Source organism: Sinocyclocheilus rhinocerous, unplaced genomic scaffold, assembly GCF_001515625.1.
Source record: "Sinocyclocheilus rhinocerous isolate Xijiao unplaced genomic scaffold, SAMN03320098_v1.1 scaffold967, whole genome shotgun sequence".
Classification (NCBI taxonomy): domain Eukaryota; kingdom Metazoa; phylum Chordata; class Actinopteri; order Cypriniformes; family Cyprinidae; genus Sinocyclocheilus; species Sinocyclocheilus rhinocerous.
Window position 1 is genome coordinate 98935 of NW_015660510.1, and position 26256 is coordinate 125190.

Here is a 26256-nt window from a genome sequence, read left to right on the forward strand (position 1 = left end):
TAATGATGCTGAAAATACAGCTGTGCATCACAGAAATAAATTACAGTTTACAATATATCATCAAAGAAAACACTTCTTTTAAATTGTAATGATATTACCGTTTTTACTGATAAATAAATTGGCCTTGGTGAGCAGAAGAGACTTTAAAAATCTTACCAACCCCACAATTTTAACAGTAGTGTATCTGTTCTTTTTCCTGAACATGAAAGTTGTCGGTGCTTCATACCAGAAGATCTGAGTGTTTTATATTCACAGTTTTACAATTAAAAGTGAAAGGTCAACCTCTTGCACCTTATTTCTTAAATATATCATTTGAACACAAGACTAAGCGTGAACGGAGGACATCCTTGCTTTCGGTTGAACGCAAATTTTGAAGGATGTTGGTGACCAGACAGCTGACGGTAGCCACTGACTTCCATAGTATAGAGAGAAAAAAAATACTATGAAAGTGAATTGGCTACCGTTAACTCAAACAGGTCTGGAACAACTTGAGGGCGAGTAAATGATGACAGAATTTTTATTCTGGGGTGAACTGTCCCTTTAAGCAGCAGGGGTTTAGTGGTCTGGATCTCACCTGGACTCCAGCAGCGCCGTCATGTTGAGGACCATGAACTGCAGGCAGGACAGTTTGAGCTGATCAGCGTTGTACACGGTGGCAAACTCCAGCAACTCCGCAGCGTTCTTCAGCGTCACTGCACACAATACATGGACTGAATCATCTCACCTTGGCGTCGGTTTTTTGCACTGCAACATTTTGGACTATGCATGGTATATTATATGTAATGCAATAATAACAATCAAGTGAAAGATAAAAGTTCAATTGTTATTGCTACTTTTCCATACTATTCAAAATATCAAGTTGCAGTCGTTCTTGGAATATGACAAACGGCCTGTGTAAAACACTCCTGTTCAAAAATTAAGGGTCAGTAAGTTTTTTTTTTTGAAGAAGAAGAAGAATTTAATACTTTTATTCAGCAAGGATGCATTAAATTGATCAACACTGATAGGAAATACATTTATAATGGCCAAAAAAATTATATTTCAAATAAATGCTGTTGTTTTAACTTTCTATTCATCAAACAATCCTGAAAAATCAAATGCATCAGTTTCCACAAAAATATTGGGCAGCACAACTGTTTTCAACATTGATAATAATCAGAAATGTTTCTTGAGCAGCAAATCAGCATATTAGAATGATTTCTGAAGATCATGTGACACTGAAGACTGGAGTAATGATGCTGAAAATACAGCGCTGCATCACAGAAATAAATTACATTTTACAATATACAGTATCATCATATAAAACACTTCTTTTAAACTGTAATTATATTACTGTTCTTACTGTATTTTTCAAATAAATCAAATAAATGCAGCCTTGATAAACAGAAGAGACTTCTTTCAAAAACACAAAGAATTCTTACCAACCACAAACTTTGTATATTAGTGTACATTTTCTGAAGCCATATGACAGACTGCAGACTTACGGTTCTCAGTGATGGCGACCTCACAGATCTCCTTCAGCCTGGTGATCAGCAGCTGATCCGCCACCACCAGCACGTTACACACAAACTCCACATTCACAGACTCTGAGATATAAAGACAGACATGGATTACACTGGCGAAAGGAAGAAACGGCAGGTAATAACATCCCAGCACAAAGTCTGGGGTGAAACCTCTGACAGTGGGAGACTCGTCGGTGTAGATGTACTCCAGAATGGCCTGCAGGACCTCCGAGGTGGTGGGCATATCCAGCGCAGTGCAGCTGGTGGCCTGAAGAGGGCAGAAGACACTCACATGAACACAACAGTTCCAGTTCAGAGAGACCATGATGCTGCTACTTCATGTCATGCCATCATACCTCAATCCAGGGGCTGCCCAACATACTGTTGAAATACTCTGCAGAAATAAGAGAGTCAAAATTAAATCACTAAAAGCACACACCATGTATAATAAAATATGATAATGCACACTTTGTTTCTTATGTGAAACACGCACGAAGAATGTCTAAGCTACAAAATGAAGATAAATGGGGACTCTCAAGCTCCAAAGGACCATAAAATTAAGGATTTTTAGCAAGAAACTTAAGTTTTGGTTTGTTTCTCACAAGAAAAATGAACAAATTATGGGTCAGTTTTACGTTTTCTAGTCATTTTCAACTATCACTGTCTGGAAAACAGCAGCAAAAGCATTCTGATAAATCTCTTCGTTTTGTTTCAACAGGTTTTAAAAGGATCTGAAGTTAATGAAGTGGCCAAAAATCACTCTGAGAATCAGTAATCATAATAGTTACGTTTAGTCAGGGTAGACAGATACATAAAGATATACAAAACAAAAGTTGACTGGTGCATTATTGCCATGTTTTTGAACTGAAATGCTCAGCAAAGCTGCTTTAAAAAAATACAGTAAAAACAGTGAAAACGTGAAATATTATAATTTAAAATAACACTTTTCTGTATGAATATATTGTAAAATGTAATTTATTTCTGTGATCAAAGCTGAATTTTCAGCATCATTACTCCAGTCTTCAGTGTCACATGATCTTCAGAAATCATTCTAATATGCTGATTTGCAGCTCAAGAAACATTTCTGATTATTATCAATGTTGAAAACAGTTGTGCTGCTGAATATTTTTGAGGAAAGTATTTGATTTTTCAGAATTCACAGATGAATAGAAAGTTCAAAAGAACAGCATTTATTTGAAACAGAAATCTTTTGTAACATTATAAATGTCTTTACTGGCATTTTTTATCAATTTAATGCACCCTTGCTGAATAAAAGCATTCATTTAAAAAAAATCTTATTGACCAGTATCATAATATTTTAGTATGATCATACTATTATACATTTTGATATTTTTTGTTAACATATGCTAATACTTTGATTTTATGTTTATATATTTTTTTATTTTAAATTGTATACAGGTTTTAGTAATACTGTTGTGTTTTTGTCCTTATTATTTTTTGTTATTGTAATTGTTATTGTACTGTTAGTTTTAGTTATTTTAGTACTTCAAAAAAAAAAAATGAAAATGAGAACAATTGCCTTAGCATTTCACTGAAATAAAATAAGTTTAGTTTTTTATATTATATTTTATTTTATTTCAGACAATGTTTAATTTCAAGTAATGACAATTTTTATGTCTTTAGTTTTGACCCCAAAGTTTTGAACAGTAGTCTATTTATTTGATAAAAAAGGGGGGAGACATGATTTTACTGTCCAATAAAAAACGGTGCAAAGATGTATTTTGAATGCTTCATCAGCGTTCAGTACTCTGCTATACAACAGTACAATGTAACAGGCTTCACCTTCCAACACTAACAGCTTTATTTTCATTTGAGTCAAATTAAATACAGCATCTGAATCAGTATGAAAATGTCAGTGGACACAAGTGTGAAATAAAACATCTGATCTCACCCAGCCGAGCGCACAAGACACATTTGTGACAGGGAAACTCTCTGCCGTCCTCCGAGCGCAGCGTGACGTCACAGAGGTACGAGCTGAGGACACACAATGAGAAGATCTGTATTCACAGCCACTGAATATGTTTATATATTTTTTTATTTTAAATTGTATACAGGTTTTAGTAATACTGTTGTGTTTTTGTCCTTATTATTTTTTGTTATTGTAATTGTTATTGTACTGTTAGTTTTAGTTATTTTAGTACTTCAAAACAAATTATGAAAATGAGAACAATTGCCTTAGCACTTCACTGAAATAAAATAAGTTTAGTTTTTTATATTATATTTAATTTTATTTCAGACAATGTTTAATTTCAAGTAATGACAATTTTTATGTCTTTAGTTTTGACCCCAAAGTTTTGAACAGTAGTCTATTTATTTGATAAAAAAGGGGGGAGACATGATTTTACTGTCCAATAAAAAACGGTGCAAAGATGTATTTTGAATGCTTCATCAGCGTTCAGTACTCTGCTATACAACAGTACAATGTAACAGGCTTCACCTTCCAACACTAACAGCTTTATTTTCATTTGAGTCAAATTAAATACAGCATCTGAATCAGTATGAAAATGTCAGTGGACACAAGTGTGAAATAAAACATCTGATCTCACCCAGCCGAGCGCACAAGACACATTTGTGACAGGGAAACTCTCTGCCGTCCTCCGAGCGCAGCGTGACGTCACAGAGGTACGAGCTGAGGACACACAATGAGAAGATCTGTATTCACAGCCACTGAAAGAGTGTATGACCTCCATTGATGCTTCATCACAACACACACCATTTTTTCTGGTTGAATCGCAGCTTGTTGCCCGTCTTCTTCTGCACCACACTGATCTTCCCATTTTCAAACTTCACCCCATCAAGCCTAGTCAGTCGTAAAATACTTATTAATTAGCAACCAGGATACCTTGATGAATTACAGCAACAGCCAATAAGAACCCCTCATTTACATACAAAAATATTGAAAGTACATCAGCAAAAACAGTCTGTTTAATTCTTAAGTGTTCAGCCGATTTTTATAACAGATCATTTTGAGAGTAAATTTAGAGAGCAGGGTGGTGATAAATGATTAATATGAGTTATAATTTAATGATAACAAATGGAGTGTACATTGCTGAATTTAAATTAAGTCTTATTTTAACACAAAATTAATGATCGTCATAGACCTACAAGTGAGCTTAAAAAGGAAAAGTTCCCTCTTAAGATACCTTGTTTTGAGCAAAATATAACGTAGTATTGCATGTATTCTTCTTGTAGAAGCATAACTGCTTTTGGTGCAAGACACCTTGATTAAAGAAATAGTTCACTCAAAAAAGTACTCACCCTCTCACCCTCAGGCCATCCAAGATGTAGATGAGTTTGGATATTTAGAGAAATGTAGCATTGCATCACTTGCAATCAATGGATCCTCTGCAGTGAATGGGTTCCTTCAGAATGAGAGTCCAAACAGCTGATAAAAACATCACAATAATCCACAAGTAATCCACACCACTCCAGTCTATCAGTTAATGTCTTGTGAAGCCAAAAGCTGCAGGTTTGTAAGAAACAAATCCATCAATACGTTTTTAACTTCATACTGTAGCTTCCGATACGAGTCCATAATCCATAATAACGCTTCCTCCAGTGAAAAAGTCCATCACCTGATGTCCAAATCCACACACATATTTGTTTAAAACTGTTTCGGCTTGTAAACGGTGCTTGATCTGTGCATATTTCTCTCCTGATTCAGACCAGATGACTTTTTCACTGGAGAAAACGGTATTTTGGATTATGGACCCGTATTTTGGCTTCACAAGACATTAACTGATGGACTGGAGTGTTGTGGATTATTGTGATGTTTTTATCAGCTGTTTGGACTCTCATTCTGACGGCACCCATTCACTGCAGAGGATCCATTGGTGAGCAAGTGATGCTACATTTCTCCAAATCTGATGAAGAAGCAAACTCACCTACATCTTGGACAGCCTGAGGATGAGAAGGACATGTTCAGCCAATTTTAATTTTTTGGTCAACTATTCCTTTAACATACAAGTAAACTTTGGGGGGGGGGAAATACATTCGAAAAGCATCTCACCGTGCTGAGAGGCTCCCCAAGCCCAGTTTTTTGGCGACGCCCTGCAGCATCTTCACAGAGTTTTGTCCAGGTTCACCGACATTACCGCTCTTGCCTTTTTTCCCAGACTTAGTGCTTTTGGCCTTGGGCTTGTCTGCATCCTCAAGAGTCTTAGCAGGAAGAGAGCGGTACACATCCAGAGCGGAGCGCTTCTCCAGCCCTAGAGCCTGCAGACTGTGGATCAGCTGCTGCTGCGGTTCAGGATCAGAGCTCTGGTTAGAGCGAGGGACGATGGGCCGGGTCCCGTGAACCAGCATCTCACAGGAGTCTGTGTAGATGAAGTGAAGCGCTTGCTCCAGCATCTCAGGAGAAACCTTCTCCAGGACCAGCAGATCACAGCCCACCGCATCTTCTCCTTTCTTCACCTCTCCATCTTCCGCACCCTCTTTGCAGCCCTCCGGGTGGAGCACTTTACGGAAGAAGTCCGACCGCATGGACAGGATGTATTTGTGTGCTGCGAAGGTGCGATTGCCAGCCTGCAGGGTCACGTCATGGATGCTGTCCGTCTCATCGGCTTCGGTCAGGAGGCGCTGGAAGTGCTGGGAGAACGTGGACGCAGAAGCGGTGGGAACTTCATACAAGCTGAAGAACAGAGAGAAGAAACGCTAACACAAGTAGGCTGAAAATATATCATGACACATGATTAAAACTGGAAACCAGTTCAGAACAAAATACAGGAACTGATTGATTTTCACAAAATGTTATTCCATTAATAGTTCTTGAATGCAGTGTTATTTTAGTATAATTGAGATACTATTATAGCTTTTCGTCGTACATTTTTAATAACTTTATTTATAAATTTTATGATTTCATTTTGGTTAAAGTTTTAGAAATGTTGTTGTGTTTTTGTCATTTATGTGTTTGTTTTTTTTTATTTGTTCTAATATATTTTTAATATCATTGTTTTTATTAATTTTATTTCAGTTTTAGTTATTTTAGTACAACACGTTATACTAAACAAAATGAGAAATGTTGCTTTGGCAACTATTGTATTTTATTTTATTTTATTTCAGTTCATTTTTGTTTTTATTTCAGGTAACAATATTGTTTTATGGTTTTAGTTTCAGTTAACAATGTTTGAATTCTTCCACCGTTGTAGACATAAATACTGTGCTTTTGTACAGTTTTCAAGCAGCAGTTATTTTTGGCCTACTTACACTTGGCCAATTAAATGCACTTCCTTTAACTGGAGAGCTAAAATGACCAGGTGTAAATGCCCATAGAAATGCATTCGAGATGGATTGCGATCAGATCACGCAAACCACATCAGGAGATGGTCTGAGACACAACTGAACAAGTGCAAATGCATCTGGTAGCCACATATATAAATGTTATTCTTCCCAAAATGATAAAAAGATAAAGGCAGAGCATGGAATTGAAGATATATGCAACAGTTTTAACAAATTGGATCAATAAGAACACATGAAGTGACACATGTAAATAGGCCCTTAATGTGATAAGAGAAAAAACTGGGCTCTACAAAATACAAAACACAGACCAGTGGTTCTCAACTGGTGGGTCACAACCCTAAAATAGGCTGCTCAGTCAGACCATGTGCAGTAGAGGAAAAAACCAATGCTAAATGCATTTTAATAAAATGTTACTAACTATATAAACATACATAGTTAAGATAACAAAACAAACCAAATGCCTCTCATATTTTTTGTTGCTGATGTCAAGCTCTTAAGGCTCCGCGTCCAAGTAAACTCTACAGTATTTGGCCACAGATTTTTTTCATCAGCTGGTAACATGGCTGATACTAATGCAGTATCAACAATCTTTTCCAATGTGTTAGGATGATTAATTACACTTCCGCTGTTGTTTAGGTCTTTAAAAAAAATTCAATTTGGTCACTTCCTGGTTTTGTTGGGCGCAAGTAATTCATGGTAATTTACAAAAAAAAAAAATCAGTGTTTGATTCCAAGGACATTTTTGTTTACTTTTGTATAGTAAACAACTTTGATCAGAAGGAACTGGAACTATTCAGTGACACTGAAAGCCAGAAATGTTAAGACTCCAACATTCCAAACGTCATTCAGTCACAAACATCTGTGCCCTTGTTAGTCATCATCATTATCTGCACCTGGTTTTAGGATCAGCTTGCAGCACTCCGAAATTCCGGCCCTTCGAATCCATGGTGATGCTGACGGCTCTGTGGACGTAAGGAAGCTTCTCCAGACGGATTCGTTCATAAACACCCCCTCCATCTGAGTGACCGGACACCTCCATGCCATCTGACACAACAGAGCATTCATAAGTCACGGGTCCTTCCTATCTAGTTAGAAATCCTATTTTATTTATAACATATTTAGAGTTAAACTGATGGCCTCAATACCTTTTTTGTCTACAGCTTTCTTGTACTGGCCCAGCCACTGTCCACTGAAGCCCTCTCCATCCTGAGTAACAAACATCATGCTGTTCTTACTCAGGGCGATATCTGACATGAAGACCTGTCGGCCGTACGCCCAGCGACACTGCCTCACTGACGTGCCCATAGAGCGCCAACAAAACACCTGAAACATCAGAGAAAGACAGAGAGAAGAAAGCAGGAATATGAATATAATGAATACAATACCAGGTAAATGGTTGCTAATGTGTTCTGAGTGGTTGCAAGGTGCCTTACAGACTCAAGTCAAAACACACAGGTAAAAAATAAGGCCTTATGAAATTGTGTTTTCTTTTATTTATTTATTTACTTACTTTAAAAAGAAAACAATTCTGTATTCTCTGGATTTTTTTCTGGATTTCATTGTTAAATTAAATGTTAGTAATCAAAGATCATGTCTAATTAATTAAAATCTTGAAACTTCTACAATTGACCGATCAAATGAGCGATCATTTAGCTAGATAAGACCCTTATTCCTCAGCTGGGATCGTGTAGAGCCCTTTGAAGCTGCACTGAAACTGCAATTTGGACCCTTTGATCCCCATTGAAGTCCACTATATGGAGAAAAATCCTGGAATGTTTTCCTCAAAAACCTTAATTTCTTTGCGACTGAAGAAAGAAGGACATGAACATCTTGGATGACATGGGACACAATGTTATTACGTTCGTGTTTGGGAATGTTCCTTCTCAATGAGAGGAGAAGAGGAGAGAGAGAGGTAGGATGAGATCAGTGTGAAATAGCGGAAGAAATCAGCTGTAACTGATCGAGTCACTTCAACTTCAAACACTGCACAACTCTTTGCCTTTGACCACAAAATGCTCCGTGCTAACCACTAGCCTTCAATGCTAATAGCTTATGCTTGGCTATTTGTTTACAACCAGCTTTAAAATGGCGCTGGCGGACTGAAAGTTACCCCGGAAAAGGTTTCTCGTAACTTCCGGGTCACGGGTGTCACTATGGCAATGTACTTTGTAATAACTAGCTTGTGCTACACACAGTAGATGGTTATACACAGTTTAAGTACATCGCAGGAGATGTCAGCGCATCTCGCACTACACAACCAAAAAGCACTATAGATTCTTATCTTATCTTATAGCGCTAAACCATCTCACCTCGTTAGAGTGAGGTACATTAATGTACAGCTTTACTGCAATTAATTCACTGTCATTGATATCTTCGGCGGATATCAGAACACATTTATACAGATAAAACACGCGTGGATTTAACCACGATTTCACTTGATCAAGGTTTCATAATTCTCCCAAAAGTAATAATAGCGTTCGGACGCTCTGTGAGCACCGCATTTCGAGTTCACTAGTTTTTTTTAGTGAATTAAATGGCAGAGGACTATCAGCTAGCTAATCTGATGTTCTCAAACCGGGGAGATGAATAGCAGAGTTGCATTTTGAAGTGGAACACGCACTTATACAAATTACACTCTGAAGGCCCTTTTACAGAAAGTAAACGGGGAAAAACGCCCGTTTCTTTCTTGTGCGCTCTGACGCGACTTATTTTGTCTCGTTGGACAAATTAAAACGTTTTTCTGCAGTTCAATTCTTTACAACAAACTCTCGAGTTTCACTTCATTCATTCAACACGCTCTTATACATAAAAGTATCCAGTGCCACCACAAATCTGTTTCTTTATCTTTTAATCTATTTTTCCGGATAAAAATAGACAAAATTCATAATATTTATCTTGGGTCATTAATTTCTCAGTCAAATCTTGCCAGCTTATTTTTCTCCACCATAATGTAATGACTTTGATTACTTAATTTTAACTGTAGGGAATTAATTATTATTAATTCATTCAGGTTTTGAGAGGACTCGGATCTGAATATCCCAAGTCCACCTGATTAAACCGATTTCAAATTTGTTGTGTTACACTTTAAATCAAGGGTCGTCCAGCGAGCCGTGATTTCAGTATATTTAAACAAACTGACTATGTATCTGTATTTTCCCCCTGGCCACGGGTTAACACAATTATGATAATTTGTAAGCTCTTAAAAAGAGAGGTAACGTTGATCTTGGCAAAGTTTTAACCTTGAAATTATATGACACCAACAATGATTCTTTATAAATGAAACATGAATTTATTTGCTATTCTAGATTTACATCAAAACTAAGCTAAAACACATACACACACACACACAAACACATATACAGCTCAGAAAATTGAAGGACTGAGTTAACGGAGTTGCATGTAGTTTGAGGGGTTCTAACACTCGTTTCCACGAGTGAGTTAAATTCGCCTGAGAGAATTACAAAGCAGAGAATTTCCTTATCTTTACTGCTTAACTAAATTCACCAGCGTCAGTTCAGCAGATCGAAGATTTTGCTTGTACTTGCGTTTTCCTTGGTTGACAGCTGAAAACCTGAGGTGATTCCGTGGCTGACGCGAGCTTCCTGGATGTCTGTTGAAGGGAAATTCCTTCGCTGATTGGCTGTTGCTTTGACGTCGGAATGACGTTTGAATGACGTTCTTTTGGGGAAGCCCTCTTGGAGTGGTTGGTTGCCGGGTTACGGAAGAGGCTTCAGCAGTCCTGCTAAAAGCCTGAGTTTGCAAGACTTTGAAGATCGTACGTTTTCTCTGAAGTGTTTGAGTTCTTAGATGGTCTCGCTGTGCGGTGGTACGGCATGGGCGCTTTGTCGCGCTCACCAAGGTGAAAGCCAAAGTTCTTTAGAGTGAGTGAGCGAGCGAGCGTAAGACTGCGCCAGAGGGCTTTGTGTCCATTTTAAGCAGGCTGACTTTTGTCCAGCCCACAGGTCGCTGTCCAATCAGATGGTGGCATGGTTGGCATGGATCGCATGCTGTTTGTGGAGAGTATTTCTGCAAGTTTTAAATATCTTCTGATAACAGTATTATCACCAGAGAATGATACAAAATATAAACTTTTCACTAACACCAATGTTCGGCGAATAAGACAAGCTCTCATTCAAGCTTAAACAACAGGTATTTTGCATACACAGTAATCGTAATCACTAAAAGAAAAGTTATAAGGCCAAGATTGAGGTATCATGGTTTCGATAAACACTTAAAATATATATATACGGCCTAACCCATACAGTGGATACATTTTCACTACTTATATGTTTTAAACGATTTGTCTTTTAAAATAGTAATGCAATGTTCTGTTTCTTTGTCTGTGACACAAGAAAGCAAGGGTTTCGGTCATGCAGGAAGCAGGTGGTTAAACATGTGATAGTCATGTGGCGTCACGCTGTATATCCTGTGCTTGCCTGAGGGCATCATTTAATTTACTCATCCTTTTCCTGTTCTGGACATAATGGTTCCATCCATTGGTGGGTCCCAAGACATGGGGTTTCTATAGGTTGTGAATGAACTCTTTCAGTCCTTGATACCAAGAAAGCTTTGTCGTCTCCTGATCGAATTAGTTTCGATCTCATGAGTAGATGAGTTTACCATACTGACAGGAAATCAACCAAGAATATGGGATTCATGTGCTGGGTGATTAGCAAACCTTGTGAATGCTGATATCAGTGTCTGTTCATATTAAGAAATCCCTACATTACACTTGGACACTTCATGCATTTTAATAAAATGTTACTATACTAACCATATAAACATACATAGTTAAGATAACAAAAAAAAAAATTTAATTGTTTATCATCTTTATGAGGGAGGAGAAAATGCCGTCAAGCTGTGAAGCTCTGCTTCCAAATATATTCTACAGCATTTAGGGACAGATTTATTCATCAACTGGTAACATGGCTGATACTAATTCAGTATTTACAGTCTTTTCCCATATGTTAAGATGGTTAATCACACTTCCACTTTGTTTACGTCTTTAAAAAAACATAAATTTTGTAATTTCCTGGTTTTGCTGATGGTAATTTACAAAAAAATAACTATAAAAATAATGATTTTAAGAACATTTTTGTTTATCTTTGTATACTAAACAACTTTGATCAGAATGAACTGGAACTATTCAGTGACACTGAAAGCCAGAAATGTTAAGACTCCAACATTCCAAACGTCATTCAGTCACAAACATCTGTGCCCTTGTTAGTCATCATCATTATCTGCACCTGGTTTTAGGATCAGCTTGCAGCACTCCGAAATTCCGGCCCTTCGAATCCATGGTGATGCTGACGGCTCTGTGGACGTAAGGAAGCTTCTCCAGACGGATTCGTTCATAAACACCCCCTCCATCTGAGTGACCGGACACCTCCATGCCATCTGACACAACAGAGCATTCATAAGTCACGGGTCCTTCCTATCTAGTTAGAAATCCTATTTTATTTATAACATATTTAGAGTTAAACTGATGGCCTCAATACCTTTTTTGTCTACAGCTTTCTTGTACTGGCCCAGCCACTGTCCACTGAAGCCCTCTCCATCCTGAGTAACAAACATCATGCTGTTCTTACTCAGGGCGATATCTGACATGAAGACCTGTCGGCCGTACGCCCAGCGACACTGCCTCACTGACGTGCCCATAGAGCGCCAACAAAACACCTGAAACATCAGAGAAAGACAGAGAGAAGAAAGCAGGAATATGAATATAATGAATACAATACCAGGTAAATGGTTGCTAATGTGTTCTGAGTGGTTGCAAGGTGCCTTACAGACTCAAGTCAAAACACACAGGTAAAAAATAAGGCCTTATGAAATTGTGTTTTCTTTTATTTATTTATTTACTTACTTTAAAAAGAAAACAATTCTGTATTCTCTGGATTTTTTTCTGGATTTCATTGTTAAATTAAATGTTAGTAATCAAAGATCATGTCTAATTAATTAAAATCTTGAAACTTCTACAATTGACCGATCAAATGAGCGATCATTTAGCTAGATAAGACCCTTATTCCTCAGCTGGGATCGTGTAGAGCCCTTTGAAGCTGCACTGAAACTGCAATTTGGACCCTTTGATCCCCATTGAAGTCCACTATATGGAGAAAAATCCTGGAATGTTTTCCTCAAAAACCTTAATTTCTTTGCGACTGAAGAAAGAAGGACATGAACATCTTGGATGACATGGGAGTGAGTAAATTATCAGTAAATTTTTTATTCTGGAAGTGAACTAATTCTTTAACAAAAATGTATTAAAAGTTTAATAAAAAAAAATTTTTTTATGGCTCTATGAAATCAGTTTTATTTTTTCCTATATTCTGATTTGTTTTTCTGTTTTAATATATTTCTGGATTTCTTTTAAATTACATAGTTTTTAAAGGATTAGTTCACATTCAAATTAAAATTTACTCACCCCCATGTCATCCAAGATGTTTACGTCTTTCTTTCTTCAGTCGAAAAGAAATTAAGGTTTTTGATGAAAGCATTCCAGGATTATTCTCCTTATAGTGGACTTCAATGGTTACCAAATGGTTGAAGGTCAAAATTACAGTTTCAGTGCAGCTTCAAAGGGCTCTACATGATACCAGATGAGGAATAAGGGTCTTATCTAGCGAAACGACCATTCATTTTCTAAAAAAAAGTAAATGCTTTATAAACAAAAATGCGCGCCTTGCACTGCTCTGCGATGCGTGTCCATGACTTCACGTAATACGTAATTACGTTGAAAAGGTCACGCTTGACGTAGGCGGAAGTACCGACTCAGTGTTTACAAATGTGGAGACGGAGGACCGTTCAAAAGTTGTTGTATGTTCAATTACACATATTCAAATGTCTTTGTGTCAGTTTATCGTTTAAAATGGTCACTTCGTGTGCGTATCCTGGATGTTTAAATCTTTTGAAACCTACCTTCCGCCTACGTCAAGCGTGACCTTTTCAACGTAATTACGTATTATGTGAAGTCATGGACTTTGAATTTTAATCAAATCACAATTTGATTAAATGTACTGCCCTACTTTTGATTTAATCATCCAAAATATGCCAAATTCCATGGCATTCCACATTATACAGCAAATTCTATTTTTATGACTGGATTCCAAAATTCCGTTTGCATTCTCCACATCACAGAAAATCTTAAGTCAGACTACTCAGAAAAAGGAGAAGTGAACCTCTCATCAAACAAATAAGCAACGTGATTAGAGGGACCAGGGTTTGTTCAAACCCCTTATGAGCAATAGCAAAAATTATGGTGTTTGCTAAGGCAGGCATTTAATAAACAGATGGAGTGACGAGCTGTAAAGATATAAAAGCAAATAACTCTGGCATATTACCAGACATTTAGGAAGACGTGCTTGGCAAACCAAATGCCAGCATCAAATTAAGAAGCTTTTATTATATAAAAACCATGTGTTTTAAAATATATAGATATGAAAGCACACTGGTATTTACGCTGAGAAAATGCAAAATCATTAAGCATGACTAAATCCAACTTGGACCCCCTTCCACTGACTGGGCTGGTCCAGCTGATAGCCTTTTATCAGGCACGAACAGATCCACAAGACTGAACATCTTGGTTAGACAGACTTTATAACCAGATAGCTGGAAGTCACCGTATATTATAGGGGGAAAAACATCAGCAATAAAAATTAAACACTATTTTAAAACTTAATAAGTAGCTAAAATGGTTTAGCTCCTACCTGTCAGATCTCTACCACTTCATTTGTGTAAATGAAAATCTGCCTGACCTAACTATGGCAAAATATGGTGTGCCACAAGGCCCGGTCTCAGGCCCTTTGTTGTTCTTGTACTTTAGGTGATAATATTAGGAAACACAGCATTAGATTTAACTGTAATGTAGACCACAAACATCTTTATACTTCTTCCAGTTCAGATGAAAGTTTTCCATGATGGTGAACTGCACTGAATGTTTGTCAAGTCACTTCAATGTGCTAAATTGTCATTAACGTAAGCACTTTTGATAAAATGATTTTAGAAACAAGCTTTTACAGCTACAGAGAAAAGTTAGAAATTTAGCTTTTAGTAGCTATATTCATATAAGTGTGAGACTGATGGAGTGTTCACTTGAACACTGATGTTCCCCCTGTGAATATAATGGCAGCATCTTCACTTGACTGTCAAGAGATAAGACTCTCTCTTTCAGTAAAAGAACAGATATTTTTAAAACATGCATTGTGACATTCCCTCATGAGCATTTTAAGGGAAAAAACAGGTGTATTTGTATGATTAGGACAGATCAGTTGATTACGGTTTTGGGTTTGATCCAAGCTTATCTTAAACTTTGTTATATTTATATTTTGATCCTATTACTGTTTCTGATTTGTATAAGTACTTATGAGATTGAAGTTCAGATCAGTGTCGCATATAACTCACCCTCCCAGTTTCATCTAGAGCCAAAATCACCAGCTTCTCTCCTCCACCATCATGCAGGAGTTGAGGATCAATACGATGATCCAAACTACCACCGCTCACTAGAACTTTCTTCAGGTTCAGCTGCCTGGGAACAACACAAGGACAGTGTTAGCAGCAGCTATGTTTTCAACCAAAGCTGTGAATTAAAAAATTATAATATTGCATTAAACATTTGCGAATAAAGCACCATTTTCATCTCATGTGTTCAAGAGAACAAAATCATCACTTCCTGGGAAACTGGCGCAGAGTATCAGTAATAAACAGTGTTTCAGCTACATTCATTCTGCCATGGCGGGCCGCCACACCAAAAATAATCCCCGCCACGGCTGCAGCTTCTCAGTGACATCATAGTGACGCCACTCACATAATTCACAGTCGAGGAATTAGTGGAGGAGACTTGAGCAGGGCTTGAATATCAGCGCGGGATTGCACCGGGTATTGTACATAATTCTCCTCATTCCCGCAGGTTCCGCGCTTATAACGCGATGACAGAGGCACGTGCTTTTAAGTCTTGCCAATCTAAACATCCAAGCGACTTTAAGCAATTCAAGTGCAAAAAAAGGGGAAAGAGAACTCAATACAGTACTCGCACGCTCTCTTATAGGGTCGCTGTGATTTTGGCAAGTCAGACATGTTCCTGGATCACTATCTTTTGTTGATCCTGGGACAACATTACTGTCCAAAAACATAGACTTAACCCTATCCCTACCCATAACTTATCCCTAAAATCAGAGGGAAATAACAGCTGAATAACAGGGGTGTTGTGCTGCCTTAACCCTTGTTGTAAGCCTAAACCTGACATTTCCTGTAAACTTGTTCCTCAAATCTGATTGGTTGATTGGGATGTTGTTCCAGGATCAACAAGGATGTTGATCAAGGAACATGTTGTACTTGGTGAAATCACATTCACCCTCTTATAGACTGTTTTCAATGCGCCCACACCTAAATCACGCACACATAAAGTCACCTCTGAAACCGTGCGCGACTACAGAATTGAGTTATGTTTTGTGTCTTATTGCGTGTAAACAGCCAAATACATACAAAATTGTCAAAATGCCCGTCTTGGTGAATATTCGCCTAAACACAGTTGGTTTATATTAAACAGTCGGTATGTAGGCTATTAAGTGAATGTAAACCGGTGAGAAGCAAAACGCACGTGTAACAGTATATTAGATCCATGCATGAGGTCTTAAAGAGACAGCAGCCTAAATAAACCTATCCAGTGTTATTTTTTCATTTGTATCTTGTTATTGTTTTTGTTTGTGCTATTGCTTGTAATTTAATTATTTGTTCTTATTTGAACTGTTTACTTGTCTTTTTTAGTTAAATGGGTCATATGATGCGATTTCAAGTTTTCCTTTCTCTTTGGAGTGTTACAAGCTGATTGTGCATAGATAAGATCCCTGAAGTTGCAAAAACCAAAGAGATATTTTTTCTCAAAGTTAAGACTCTGCCACGCCCCCCTAAAACGGCTCGTTCTAACACACCCCCACATATCAATTCTGAGTTTGGGTGAGGAGGTTTAACCACCAGGGGGAAGGGGGCGTGGTCCACGGGAAACAGTCCTGCCACCACAGCTGGAAAAAATCCTAGAGGAAACACTGATAAGACAATAAAAAGTTGCTTCAACAAGCCTGCGACTCTTGTTTCCTACATAACAAATTACTTGAGCCTTAGAGCGTGCAGACGACATGACAAACAAACGCTGTCATGTTATCTAGCATTCGGATGCTTGACGCAATCGTGCGAGACGAAGTAATTAAACCAAATCATTTTGATGACAGACTTTGGCTCAGGCATTTCAGAATGACTAAAACAATATTTTAGATGGTGTGCAATGAGATCAGTTTTCTGGTTAGACTGAACAAAGTCTGAACAAAATCTGGATCGCTGAGACAAGATAATGACTCGAGTCTCCTACATGTAACTCCACTCACTTGGATGCCAGTTTCTTGCACTGATAATCTGTCAGCAGGTACACATCTCCCTTTTCGGTCACGCACACGGTGGCCCCATTGCTCGCTGCTGCCATAGCGATGGTCACATCCTTGTGGTGCAGAGCAGACACCTGTCGAGGAACCGTCACGCACTTCTCTCCGTTGGGCTCCAGTAGGTAACCTGAATGTATCACAATGGTTGGACCACACGTTTTCATATGGGAAGAGGCAAATGAAGCAGACGCTCTGATGAAATTGCATGAAGAGGATTTGCAAAACACCTGAGAGACTTTAGATCAGTTAAACAATCTGTTTGTTTGCATGTGATAAACAGATCTGGGTGCTTGAGCAGCTTACCAAGCTGGCCACCATTCAATCCTACGGTATACACCGCATCTCGGGTCCAAAGAACAGTGTGGAACCTGCCGGCTGCAACACCAATCACGGACCTCCCTTTCAGGGACTTAGAGGTGACCTGTGGTCCATAGAAATGGACACAAAATATGCAATTTATGGGATTACCTAGAGTTCATGGTAGTGATGCCTTAAACTTTCGGCAACCGCAAATATTCAGCCGAAAAAGCAATTTTCGGTTTTGAAAGAAATAGTATTGGAGTGCTGTAATCATTCACAGCAACAATGACAAAATGAGGATAAACTACAGTACAACAGGTAAACATGTATTTAATGTGTCTGAATGAATCAGTCATGAAAACAAATTATTACAGAACACAAGACTTCAGCAACAAATTGGAGTAGAAACATAATTCTGTTATTAAAAACTAACATTAAAAAAAACTGCCTTATGTGCAGTTTAAATGTTTGTACAACTCAGCTTTTAACTGAGAGATGATTATTAAATACAACTGATTAATTAAAATTTATTTTCGGCCAAGTGCATCCAGAATTTTCAGTTTTGTCCCAGAATTTTCATTTTGGTGCATCACTAGTTTTGTGAAACTGCGTGTCACACATAAGACCAGGCTGTCCGACCTGTTTGGGAACTTGGCTGGAAGCAGGAGGAGGTGCCAGGCCCAGCTGATGGTGAGTGTTGAGCCCAAAGGTGTAGACGTACCCCTCCTCTGTCAGAACAACAGTGTGATCTCGGGCCGCTGCGATCTGAGAGCAGTGATGGGACAAAAGCCCCTCCACCATCCGGGGAACCTTTGATATGAACGTGGACACCAAGACTTAGAAAGACAGCAGATGCAGAAACATATGCGTCAACCCACACCAAAGTGTCTCACCAGATATGTCTGTTCATCACCATGCCCGAGTCGTCCGCCCTGTCCATGTCCACATGTGTACACCTGACCCTTCTGGGACAGGAAGACCGAGTGGAACTTACACAACACCACCTGAACAGACACAAAAACACAGCAATGTTGCAATAATCATTCAAGTTTATGTTCGAGTTTATGGACATTGTTGTATTATATTTGCACGCTTAAGCCACACTTACGTAGCACAAACACTTTTCCAGCCAAACATTTCAAAAATATAATCATGTTTGGTTTGAAATGATAAAACAATAATTGTACTTTTAAAAAGCAAAACAAAGATAGAACTGATAAACAATAAGGCTACATGACAATTAGTTTTTTGGCTCAATTAGATCTTATGAGCCCAAGGCTGCATTTATTTAATCAAAAATACAGTAAAAACAGTAATATTGTGAAATATTATTACAATTTAAAATAACTGTTTACTATGTGAATATATTCTAAATGTAATTTATTTCTGTGATCAAAGCTGAATTTTCAGCATCATTACTCCAGTCTTCATGATTATTATCAATGTTGAAAAGAGTTACGCTGCTTATTTTTTTTGTGCAAAATGTGCTACATTTTTCTGGATAAATTCTTTGATGAATATAAAGTTCAAATAAACAAAGTTTATTTGAAATAGTAAAGTTTTATAACATTATAAATGTCTTTACTGTCACTTTTGATTAATTAATTGCATTACTGCTTAATAAAATGATACATTTCTTGCAAAAAAAGAAAAGAAAAAGAAAATATTCTTACTGACCCCAAACATTTAAATAGTAATGTTAGTGGATCAGCTGAAAGAAACTGACCCATCAATATCTTTTTTTATGATTTCATCGTATGATTCTGTGTTACAAAGAAAGTCATTAAACATTTGATCAAGATCATTAGTCAGTGTGAAATCAGTTTACTTGGGAGGTAAATTGAAATTCATACACGCAAACACACCACTAAGTCACTGACTGATTCGGCTGCTTTAGATTTAGACACAACCTTCGAGACAAGCTGGTCAAAAGTCACTGCAAAAACACCAAAGCAAGAGGCATCTGCAAAACGAAAGAAAAACCCCCAGAAAGATCTCTTTCTCAGAACCAGTTTCACTCTTCAGGGCCATTTTTGCAAGGACATCTAACACAACAACATTTAGGCATCTTTTGGTGTAGCAAATACTTTAGAGGCCACTTTAAATATGCTATTATTGGTCGATTAAGAAATGAGACCTGGACAGAATGACTGCAGTCCAGAAAGAACCAGCTGCGTTCTGCTCATCACAAGGGCTTGACTTTTAGCCATGACAGCTCTGCCCTTTCTCTGCAAAGCATGCCAGCTCTGGATTGGCTCGGAGTCGACTACAACGGAGCAGGGGTGCCAAGGTCAACATCATCACTAATTTAACACACTCCTCAAGGCTGAAACAGAAGCAAGAGATGTTCTGTAAAGCGTCCAAACTCTGCGCTGACTGGCAGCCGCTCTCACTCGCTGCCGTACGCACGCATTCGCAACGCTTATTTAATCTGCTGCTGTTATCCCTGAATGAATATTTTAATATTTAACTGAAAGCATCTGCAGAACAGCGTGGCGGGTCACAATGCACTTTCTTTCCATGTAAGGGGGCATTGGAGAGCCGATGAAAGGGTCAGGAAACAAGATCCGGCATCACAATGAGCAGTGCAAAATTAGAGGACTGCCCTGCACTTCAGAAATTAATTAGCCGAATGTAAGTACACACACCGACTTAACAATAAAAAATTAAATGCATTGCTGAAGTGTTTTCTCAAGGGTAAGATGCATCTCTAGAAGCTTTCCATCCTCCTAAACGGCTGAGAGATTTGGCTTAATATACTCATTTTGATCACCCCTTAACCACTTGGGGCTTCTCCTTTCAAAAATGCCCAAATCCTAAATGAAAGACTGACAATGGGATCATGCAACACTACTGGATCACATTTCCCATCCACATATTAGCGCATGTTGGTTATCCATCCAAAATGCAAATGAGTCCCCGCTATGACCACGGAAAAATGGAAACTTATACGGTGTTAATGCATGATGTTGGCATGAGTTGGTCTTTATAGGAACACTACACTATTTTTGAAAATAGGCTCATTTTCCAACTCCCCTAGAGTTAAACAGTTGAGTTTTAGCTTTTCATTTTCCGTCAGCCTTAGTACACTATGTAACTACAGAAGAGTCAAGTTTTAAATAGGAAAAATATAGAAACTCTATGGTAATTTTTGAGCGAGATGCTAACGGTCTAATCCAATTCAATGATCTATGCTAAGCTAAGCTAAAAGTGCTACCGCCAGACCCGGAGATCGGCTGAACGGATTCGAAAACGGTAAAACTCAACTGTTTAACTCTAGGGGAGTTGGAAAATGAGCCTATTTTCAAAAACCTTAGTTGCATGAGTTCCAGCACAAAGAGCTTCTCTCCATCAACAAGAACATAGTTTTCATCCTCAAGGGCATTTTCAAGAACAATTTACAGAGTAACAAAGAGGTCCCAGTTTCCTCGGATGGTTTGCTGGGACCCTTGGAGATTTTTGTTTTGAAGGAGGTTCCCTGTGAGGAGCCTGTTATCAAGGCAACACTCGCAGGTCCTCTGTTTTTACCGTCCTCTCTTGTTGTCACACGTAACCCTGGGGAGTTTTAGGCACTGCTAGCTCGCACAAACCCTGAGGAATTGCATTGCAGATGAGGATTTCATAACACTATGTGCCTCATCAGCAGAAATGAATCCAAATAAAAGTAAAATGATGAAGAAATTTAGTGACCACATCAAAAATATTATCAATAAAAGCCTTTGAAGACGAAAACCTGCAGTAAAAAAAATATATTATTAACTATTCTCTAAGTTGTGGAATGGCTTATTAGTGTTTATTAGATCTGGGTGGTTATTTCATTCTTTGTGACTTTTTCTAATATGCTTTTTTTCTGTAATTATATTTTACTGTATTGCGGTTTCTTTGTATTTTTTGAAAATGCACAGCATGTTGGTACACTTTTAAGTGCTTTATAAATTACTTTTGATTGAACTCAAGGCCGTAACCATTTCTTGAACATTGGGGGGCTTTTTTTTTTAATAAAGCATAAGAAATAGACTAGTGAAGGAAATTGTTGGTGCAATTCAAGTTAGTAAGTAATCATTTTGAACTATTTGCAAATAATATTTTAAACACATGTACTTTTATTTGTATGCCTAATATGTCAAAACGCAAAACATTTCTTGTTTCGTCACAATCATTTAGGAATTACATGAATCATGCAAATGATAACAGAACGACCACATTTAAAAGTCAAGTAGGTTGCATCCCTGGATATTACTGTTGGTTGTTCAACATTTCTATCATAAAACAGTAGTCAAATATTAAATGATTTGCTCCTTCCATCTTACCTCGCTCTTTCAAGGTTAAAAATGATGCTTTGTGCTGGAATTCTCGCTCTGCTTCTGTGAACAGTAAACCCCGCCCACTTTGATTTGATTGGTCATCTCAATCGTTTTGACACTGACGAGCGCAGTCAGACCACTGAGGCAGACCAGACTGAAAACATAACTTTTAAACTTTTTGTCATTCTAACATCCAACAAAGCGCTGCGTAATGGAGTTTGGCCATTTCTAATTATTGGGGGGACTTGTTCCCCTCAATGTCTATGGTGGTTACAGCCCTGACTGAACTGATTAAAAAAATAATAATAAAAAGGAACAAAAACGAATGCTTAAAATAAAGTCTAAAAAGAAACTACATGAAAAAAAAAAAATACTGACATTTTCAAAACTATATTAACCCTGAACAACATTTACCTGCTTCACATAGATCCTAGACCTTGAAAACAGGTCCACAATCTCAGGATGATGTCTGCTCTCCTGGTTTCCATGTCCCAGACTAAAATTTGTGTTGCTTCCCCAAGTGTACACTTCAGTAGGGTCTGCGATGAGATCAGATCAACAAAGCGAGTTATGTGCTTGTGTTAAGTTGTGAGGTAACAAATACTGTTTCCAGGTCCAAATCTCTACTCTTCAAGCGAAAATATACAATCAATCATTTTCATCCATGTTCATTTCAATATGGTGTCTAACCTGACTAAGGTGTATTACAGCACACCGTGAGTGTATATAAGCACCGTTTGTTGTTTGCTTCTGGGATCTGATAGTGTGCTTGGATCCAGAAATGCTGATGTCAGACTTAACAAGTGGATTGATGAGGGGCAATCTGTGTTTTAATGATTTAAGGTTTAAGCCAAAAACAAACATTCTCTCATTTATTTGCCATCATGTCATTACAAACCCTCATTTGACTCCGTGAAGAGGGGCTACATAGCCTCAAAAACAACAAGAGTACTATGAGAAAAACTTAATTTTGACTAATCAATGCAACCAACAAACGCTATTGGTTCTGACATGTCTCATAACTAGATGTTATGTGTCAAGTGTGAATATGCAAGAAGGGAAAATTCACTTTTGAAAAAAGTCATGCAGACATAGAATGATATAAGGATGGATAAGGACAAAATTTTAATATGTTAAGTTGAGCAACTAATTTAATAGTTATCACAAATACTTCTTTAGCACTGGTACAGTCTTAAATATTAATAAGGAAATGAATCCATATTTACCAGTGTTTCGGAACACTACGTGAGCTGGGCGGTCCTTCATGGTGAGGTCTAGGGCCGAAAGACCCTCCTTGTCCTGGATGGACAGTGCTCCACCACGCTGGAACACAAACATATAAACACGGTGCAATGAAAGACATAAACATTTAAACCAATGGAATGGGGAGGAAAAGATAAAGCTGTTCTGGTGACTCACGTTCCACAAAAATCTGCAGTAGTTCTCAACAGTGATTGACTCATGTATCACCCAGGCCAATTAATATGGTTCCAAAACATTTTTCGTTATGCTGGTTGAAAGTCTCTTTGCATCCCGAAAGCAATCACTAAGCTAAGTGGTCTAAATGTATTTATATTGTCTGTGGAAGGCTTGGGACCATAACATTTTTGTCCAATCATATCCCTTGGTCCGAGGGCTGTGATAGGCTGTTCTACCTGTTCGCACAGACATGATACGCCATCAGCGCGTTCTATTACGCGATTACAGACCGAGCGAGAATGGAAGGCGTTATTATTATAATATTATGTGCTTTGTACTGTAATGATTTCTCACCAGTAAATGTTACTGGTCACAGAATGTCACAGAGTTACATTCAACCCTCTACCAACGCCGTCTCTTATCGTGTCGCTGGTTAGCCTCTGCTCTGCCTGTGCGTGTTCATGAGGAGGCGTGGCTTTGGAGAGTGATTTGCAGGGAGGGTGGGATCTTATGCTTTCAAAGCTAGCTTGCTATTGCCTCTCTGAAATCGCCTACCCTACCTTTAATCAGGCATTATTTGCTCATTTGGAGATTACTAACCCATAACTATAATACCCACTTGGCCAAATTAACAGAAGTAGTCTATCACTATTATGACATAAAAAAACAAAAAACTGATTTGGATGAAAAAAAAGCACATTTTGTGTTTTTAAGTAATATATTAAAAGGTGAAGTGTGCCATTACTGTGCCTCTAGCAGCAGCAAAATAATTCACAATTTAATTTTGCAATTTTGTGCACACCATTTTACTTTATCAAGGCTGCATTTTTACAATTTTTTGTGATTCTTTGATTAATAGAAAGTTCAAAAGAACAACATTTATTTAAAATATTAATCTTTTGAAACGTGTCACTTTTGATCAATAACAGTAAAAACTGTTTTCAACATTGATAATAATCAGAAATGTTTCTCGAGCAGCAAATCAGCATATTAGAATGATTTCTGAAGATCATGTGACACTGAAGACTGGAGCAATGATGCTGAAAATACAGCTGAAAATGATGCTGAATATTCACATAGAAAACGGTTATTTCAAATTATAATAATATTTCACAGTATTAACTGTTTTTATTGTATTTCTGATCAAATAAATCCAGCCTTGGTGAGCAGAAGAGACTTCTTTCAACAAAATCTGAATTCTTCCATCAGGCACCCTTCTCTCTAAATATCATATTGGCATTGGTCAATGAAAAACTCACATTAGTCTCACCTTGATGAGCCCCATGAGGCAGTGAATTTGTCCATAGAAGGCGCTGCGATGCAGTGCGGTCCACCCAGACTCCTTGTCCTTCGCCAGCATGTCGGCATGTTTGCTGTCCAGGAGCCACTGAAGCAGATCACACTTTCCCAGAGAGGCCACGAGGTGCAGAGCCGTGCGTCCAAACTCGTCCCGCAGGGTAGCTGCATTGTGACAGTGGACAGACAGAAAGCCCTGCAGACTGCCCTCCGAGCCGCTGGTCAAAGCGGCGATCACTTCCTCTGCGTGCCTCACAGAGTGGCACTTAGGCATGCAGTCTGGGCTTCCCAGACTCATTTTAGTTTCCCACCCGCTAAGTTACAACCCCAAAAAGCCCAAAACACCCTCTACACCCACAAGCTTGTGCTTAAATTTCTCAGACTAACATAGAATTAATTTCTCAAATTACTGCAATAAATTAAGGAAAACAACACAAAAAAGTGGGAATATGTTCAAGTGGGAAATCAGGGCGCTAGACTTGTGCATGTGTTGAGGTTCCACGGCACCCTAGCGGCCCCGAGAGTGAAGATCTAGCTCATCTCAATCCACCATGTCAGCAACACTTTCCACAAAACCTTTGGCACAATCATCGGCATCAAAGAAAATACGAATTTTTCTGTACAAAAACATACAAATATATTCCAGTTTTCTCAAAAATAAGTTAGATTGTAATCTGTCTATCGCATTTTACAAAAGGCAAACCCTGTACTGTCCATTCAAGAGTCCATCAACTTTGAGGGGAAAGGCTCCTTCCCCCCAAAACGCTCCACCACTTAAGCCTCCATAATTGCAAAAGGTGCCTGGAAAGAAAGCATGGCGCATTAATATCAACTTCACTAAACAACATTCCCAACAAAATGGCAATTAAATTGCAGGATTTACCCGATCAAACAAAGTGCTTCTGTTGTGCCTTTATTCATGACTAGACTAGGCTGAAAATGTATAATAAACCAAATGAAGCACTCAGATTAGTTCTAATTGAATTACACAAAATGATCAATAACATAATTGGATGTTTCTTTAATCATGGACACTTTGTAGACTGCTTGAAATAAAAAAATAAATAAAAAAAACTTTTAAACTCTGTAGTTTGTCTACTAATTTTGTTCGATCTATTATCATAGTTATCTAATATTTTAAATATATATATATATATATATATATTAAATGGATGGTCATATCTTAAGATTAGGTCGGGTCAAACAATAAAATATATACAAAAAATGATGCAAACTTTTCAAGCCAGTTTTAATATTACCTTCACAAAACAATTCAAAAAAGGTGAAATATGTTACTTAATGACAAAAAGTTCACATAGTTGAAGAAACATTATGAAGTGCTGCACTTGTAGTTTGACACCTTCCCAATACTTCCACCAACAGCTAAATTTGGCTTCAGCCTTCAGTCTTACTGCATTAGTTTCTGGATTTTAATGATCATTTTGTGAGCCTACAGCTAAAATTCAAAACTTTAAATGAATAACGCTCAAATAATCGAGCAAATAAGTTAGTTGAAACCGTTTGTTTACATCTGGAGGCTGCAAACCAAACCTCTCTCTCACTGAATGTAATGTCAGTCAGAGACATAACACTGACAATCAAGCTACACTCAAGCTGTAATATCTAGAGGAAATACTCGATTCATTATAGCGCGAACCGATCGTGTATATCACTTAATAATAAGTTAAATCTGTAATGAAGTATGTACTGTTGAGTGACTGACACATCATCATATTTATGAACCATACC

At 37.9% G+C, this 26256-nt stretch overlaps 1 protein-coding gene across 1 annotated transcript in view; it reads right to left on the minus strand.

Annotated features, from left to right (window-relative positions):
* LOC107725276 (inhibitor of Bruton tyrosine kinase-like) overlaps positions 1 to 26256 on the minus strand; it is a 37901-nt gene that overhangs the window by 11377 nt on the left and 268 nt on the right. Inside the window, exons 2-18 of the mRNA XM_016534486.1 lie at positions 24482 to 25308; positions 23019 to 23115; positions 22207 to 22331; positions 18382 to 18492; positions 18128 to 18298; positions 17492 to 17609; positions 17135 to 17315; positions 15159 to 15282; positions 12260 to 12437; positions 12008 to 12158; positions 5533 to 6153; positions 4237 to 4323; positions 4070 to 4152; positions 1859 to 1896; positions 1674 to 1770; positions 1485 to 1586; positions 575 to 692 (exon numbers count right to left, since the gene is read on the minus strand). Of these exons, the coding sequence (XP_016389972.1) occupies positions 575 to 692; positions 1485 to 1586; positions 1674 to 1770; positions 1859 to 1896; positions 4070 to 4152; positions 4237 to 4323; positions 5533 to 6153; positions 12008 to 12158; positions 12260 to 12437; positions 15159 to 15282; positions 17135 to 17315; positions 17492 to 17609; positions 18128 to 18298; positions 18382 to 18492; positions 22207 to 22331; positions 23019 to 23115; positions 24482 to 24805 (2726 nt within the window). The 5' untranslated portion in view covers positions 24806 to 25308. The remainder of the gene's footprint in view (positions 1 to 574; positions 693 to 1484; positions 1587 to 1673; positions 1771 to 1858; positions 1897 to 4069; positions 4153 to 4236; positions 4324 to 5532; positions 6154 to 12007; positions 12159 to 12259; positions 12438 to 15158; positions 15283 to 17134; positions 17316 to 17491; positions 17610 to 18127; positions 18299 to 18381; positions 18493 to 22206; positions 22332 to 23018; positions 23116 to 24481; positions 25309 to 26256) is intronic.